Source organism: Humulus lupulus, chromosome X (genome assembly GCF_963169125.1).
Source record: "Humulus lupulus chromosome X, drHumLupu1.1, whole genome shotgun sequence".
Classification (NCBI taxonomy): Eukaryota; Viridiplantae; Streptophyta; class Magnoliopsida; order Rosales; family Cannabaceae; genus Humulus; species Humulus lupulus.
Window position 1 is genome coordinate 109,258,183 of NC_084802.1, and position 5,357 is coordinate 109,263,539.

The 5,357-nt window shown below is 41.9% G+C and overlaps 1 protein-coding gene across 1 annotated transcript; it reads right to left on the reverse strand.

Annotated features, from left to right (window-relative positions):
- Window positions 1-1,668: 1,668 nt before the first annotated feature.
- LOC133806149 (uncharacterized) lies at window positions 1,669-2,727 on the reverse strand. The gene is made up of 2 exons (XM_062244274.1): window positions 2,458-2,727; window positions 1,669-2,384 (listed from the first exon to the last, which is right to left on the reverse strand). The coding sequence occupies exons 1-2, from the start codon at window positions 2,725-2,727 to the stop codon at window positions 1,722-1,724; spliced, it is 933 nt and encodes a 310-aa protein (XP_062100258.1). The 3' UTR covers window positions 1,669-1,721.
- Between the last annotated feature and the right edge of the window lie 2,630 nt (window positions 2,728-5,357).

Sequence of the window (5,357 nt, forward strand, 5' to 3'; positions counted from 1 at the left end):
AAAGAGAAGGCCAAAGAATTAATGAAAGAGGTACACGAAGGCTTTTGTGGGGACCACGCTAGGGGGCATAGCTTGTCGAAAAAGATCCTGAGGCAAGGGTATTTCTGGCCAACAATGAATGAAGACTCAATGGAATTCGTATGGAGGTGTGACAAATGCCAGAGATTCTCCAAAATCCCACGAGCAGCGCCTAATGAGCTAAAACAAATGCAAAGTCCGTGGCCATTTGCAGTTTGGGGTATAGATCTAATCGGATCTTTGCCCACAGGAAAGGGTGGCGTCAAGTATGATGTGGTTGCCGTTGATTACTTCACTAAATGAGTCGAAGGTGAGCCACTCGCAACCATAACGACCAAAAAGCTGCTAGATTTCGTGATCAAAAACATCGTTTGTCGCTATCGATTGCCAAGGAAAATCGTCTTGGATAACGACACACAGTTTGATAGTGATTTATTCACTAACTTTTGCCAATGGCATAGGATTATCAAGAGCTTTTCTTCAGTCGCTCATCCCCAAGAAAATGCACAAGTTAAAGCTGTCAATAATACGCTAAAGGATACTCTAAAGAAAATACTAGAAGAAGCTTAGGGTGCTTGGCCAGAGCAATTGCCAGAAGTCCTTTGGTCGTACAGAACTTCTCATCGAACAGCAACAGGCCATACTCCATTCTCTTTGGCTTATGGATATGAGGCTATGTTTCCTGTGGAGTTAGATCCACCCTCACATCGCAGAATAACGTACGATCAAGGCTCGAACAGCCAACTATTGATGGAATCCCTGGACTTGATTGATGAGAAACATGAGCAAGCCCAACTCCGAGTAGCTGATTACCAGCAAAAAGTCACCTGGTATTTCAACTCTAAAGTACGCGAGAGAAAATTCAACGTTGTAGATTTAGTACTTCGAAGAGTTTTTCTAATCACCCGCAACCAGGCTGTTGGAGTACTCGGACCTAATTGGGAAGGGCCTTACCAGATTGAAGAAGTCCTCCATCCAGGCACCTACAAACTTGCTTGCTTAAATGGAGATCTCATTCCTCACTATTGGAATGGAGAACACCTGCGCAAGTACTATCAATAAACAATTCTTCTCAACGAATTGGCTTGTACTAATTTTACTTTTTACAAATTATGAAAAAGGGTTGATCATTTTATATGACTGATCGCTTATAAGTGTAAGATCTTATTGATCACTCGTACAGACACGTTTTGTCCATTTATTATGAGAAATATAAGGGACTGTGCGCAACCAGTCATTCTTGCCAATTATTGTATTTATTACAAGTATTTGCTCATTACGTGTGTTGTTTTGCTGTATTATCGTTTTAATTATTTGCTCCGAGTAGTAATGTACAAACAGGTTTTGGTCAAGGCAAGTGACTAAGGACCTAAAACTCCTCAATCAGTTGGGGGGCATATAAGGCATCTAGTAAGCAAGGCATATCGAGAGGTATGTAAACACATGAGCAAAATAAGTGAAAGCATGCTAGGGTACTTAGAGTATTTTTCAAAATTTTGTATTTTGTTAAATCAAAACAAAGTACTATGCTAAGTTCGGTCATGCGAACAAATGTTATAATAAAAGGCAAATATTATAATATCAAAAGGAATCCCTTTACACCGCGAGCAATAACTGCTCAGATGTAATTGTTTGTTAAAAGAAAAAAGTAGCTGCCCACGCAGTAATAAAAATTATATTGTCTTTACATCATGACCCATATGTCATGTAATTATAAGATAAATGGATAAAAGAAAAATATCAGACCACGAAGCAGGAGGATCTTGAGGGGTGTCCTGGTCGATGACAGTTGTAGCTTCATTGTCCGCCCCGTCCACACCAGTGGCCAATGAAATTTCAGGTGAGGCAGGTATCCTTGCTCTCTCTTCTTCCGCCAAGCGAGCAGCGCAGCGGGCAATCTCAGCATGCCTCGTGCGCTCGGGAAGATAGCTGAAGTTGGCCTCTTGGTTGTGTTTCCAGAAGTCATAGAAACACTTAACCGTGGCATTCATGTACCTCTCCAAATTGCTGGCGTTGGCTCTTTCAAGCTCCTCGATCCGGCCTTCCATCTTTGTAGTCTCCTGTTTGCTCACAATCAGGTCCTCCTCGAGTATTTTAGCCTCGCGATAGTTGACCTGGTTAGACTCCTTGAACTGGTCTCTCTGCTCGACGGCCTTGTTTAGCACAGTCAGCTTTTCCCTTAACTCCTCAACCAGCTTGTCCTTCTCCTCGAGCAGTGCTGCGTTTGTCTTCTGAGCCGCCTCAAGCTGTTCAGCATATTTTGCTTCGGCAGCTTTGAGTTCTTCAGCGTGCCGTTGCTCGGAGGTTTTGGACTGTTCGGTAATAGCTCCTAAGCGAAGATGGCCGGTAGTCACGGTTAGCATTGCCTGCGATTAGCACAAAAGTTAAATTGACTGATAAATAAAAGGACTTAGTCTCTAAAGAAAAAAGACAACTTACACTTGCGAGCTCGTTTAAATCACGGGTTAAGATCTGGTCGACGTCCATCGTCTCTATCCCAGCCGTCGCTTCTGGGCAATGTTCGTGCTTCAAAATCTTAGCCATCCTGTCCTTGGCTAATCTTAGGGCACGACTCGATATGTCACCCCCTGTGGAAGCAGGGGCAGCCTGCTGTGTCGACCCAACTGGAGAAGGTGGAGATTTCCGCTCGAGGGGAGAAGCAGGTGGTGTGGCATTTTTTGAGGGTACGTCTGCTGGAGGGTCTACCATACGATATTTCTTGGCCGGAGGCGCTTTACTGCTTTCCCCTTGATGCCGCCTGCTCGCTTTCTTCTTGCTCGCAGGAGCTTCAGGAACCTCGGGAGCACAGTAAATGTCGAACACGTTTTCAGAATCCATGTCTGCAAGAAAGCAAATACACGAATAGTGAGATAGTACAAACGATTCAGTATGTTATGTCAGGAAAAGAAACAAAGGAAATTGTAAGTAAAATACCCTAACTATCATTACTGGTCACTACATTATATACTCTACTAGTGTTACACTCACTCTCTGGCATGAAGAAGTCTGAATCTAAAGCAGGAGGATATCTAAAATTGCCATCCCCGTTGAAGAGGTGACAGGGAATAGGCAAGCTATCTAAAAGCGTAAAATCAGCACCGTTCTCGTCCGACGACTCAACAATAGGCTCTGTGGCCTTCTTCTTTACTTTCCCTGGAGGGGCCGGTGCGGCAGCAGGTCGGGGGCACCAGTTGGCTCCTTGATGGTCACCCCAGTTGCCCTCCTCGGAGGAGGTTGTGACACATCTGGCTGTTGTTCGGGGACTTCAGTGCTGGTAGCACTCCCCGCAGTAGATTCCCTCACATCTTGGTGAGGAGCCAAAAGGCCGACCAGTCTCAGATTGGCCTTTGTGACCAACTGTTTGACACTTTTCTCTATGTCAATCATGCTGGCTAGGAGGGCTGATCGCATCACCATGTCTGGAGTAGGGTCTGGTCGCAACCATGGGCCTGAAATGCACTAAATTTCTAAGGGAAATGCAGCAAAAAATTAAAGAAAAATAAATTACCAGTGGTACAAAGACTTTACCTCCTTGTGTGAAGGCCAAGTTGTTCGCGACCATGTCAGTCGTCAGAAGTACTCCAGATGGTACTTCCCCACGTTCGAGATAAAAGTAGTATCAGTCAGGAAAGTGAGACCTGTTTCCTGGTGACAGAAGTGGAAGAACCCCGTGTTTTCCTGGTTGGGGTTGGATTTTAGGTCGAACAAGTAGTTGACCTCATGTGGCGTGGGGACGGGCCATTTCTTATGGCTATAGAGGATATAGAGTGCAGAAAGCATTCTATATCCGTTGGGAGTTATTTGAAAAGGAGCGACCCCAAAAAATTGGCCACTCCCTGGAAGAAAGTATGAAGAGGTAGGATCGCTCCTGCCTCGATGTGATATCTCGACCAGGCACTGAAAGCGCCTCCAGGCAAGTTCGCCCGTTGTTCTTTGGTGGGTTGGACTAGAGTCACCCCAGGAAGTCCATATTTTTTTAATGTAATTGGTAATCATCCTAATCGTAACTCGACTAGGAGGGGTCTGAAACACAAGCTTTGAGCGTCCGAACGGAGGATCCTCAGGACAGCAATGGAAGTTCCTCAAGTTTTTGGGCTCTAAAATGTCGAGGTTCTTAGGAGTTCTTGACAAGAAAATGGCGAATGAAGAGTAAAAAGTAAAAATATGGATTTGGGGTATTGTATATAGTGACTATGACACGATAAAAGAGGTAATCATGAATTACTTTTTTTGAGAATGGGGAGGTGTAATAGCCGTCAGACATGTTTTTGGGAAACCAAAAAGGCTTGATTAGACATGATTGATTGCTTTTTCCGAGAGGGCATGGGCGGCTCTGACAGGTTTGGTGGAGTAAGTGAAGGGTTAGTTTCCTAAGTTTACTTATTGCTAGTCGCAATAAATAAACTTGGGGGGCAAATGTTTACCCAAAGAACGATTGCTGATGATGTGGCAAGAATTTTTCACACGTGGTCTACACGTGGCGGAAATGTTGTTCGACTATCGACCAAATGCACATCATTTCATCAAGCTTAATTGTTAGATGCGACTAGGCTGGTCGTATAATTTGATTTATTTACTTCTAAGATTGTAATCCTATAACAATTGCATTGAATATTTCCTCATGATTACCTTGATACGCGGTTATTAAGGAAAGTTATGGCCCGTGTAACCCTCCTTGAGCCTATAAATATGCATGAAATAGCTCAAGGAATGGACTTTTTTTGATGAGAGATTCTTTTCCTGAATATTGTGAGAGAGCTATAGTGCGATTATCCATGATTCCATTGTATTTCTTCCAAGGTTTGTGAAACTCAAGAACCCTAGTTCTTTGATCACGACTTTGAGATTCAATATTAATAATAGCACTAAGTGGACGTAGGTCATTACCATTCTATGGGGTTGAACCACTATAAATCCTTGGTGTTTTCTTCTTTTCCATTAGATTACTGTCGTATATTTGACTCCGTGTCATTGGCCAAATCGCGGGTCAACAAATTAATTCTACTAATTAATTAAAACTAATTTTAATTAAATACTAATTTTGAAAATTAAATATTTATTTTATTATAATTTTGAAAATTATAATAAATTAATTATTTATATAATTTCGAAAATTATATAATAATTAATTATTAATTAATTTTTATAAATACAACTAATTTATAATTAATTAATTAATCACTATTATCACATAATTGCATATTTGGCCCGAAGAACAAATTTCTTCTTAATTATGTCTTTTTACTATTTATATCAAATGTTGTCTTGAATAGTGTTGATAGAGCCGTTATGGGGACCTATGGACTTATAATTCCAATCTCCAATAAATTTGAGATTAT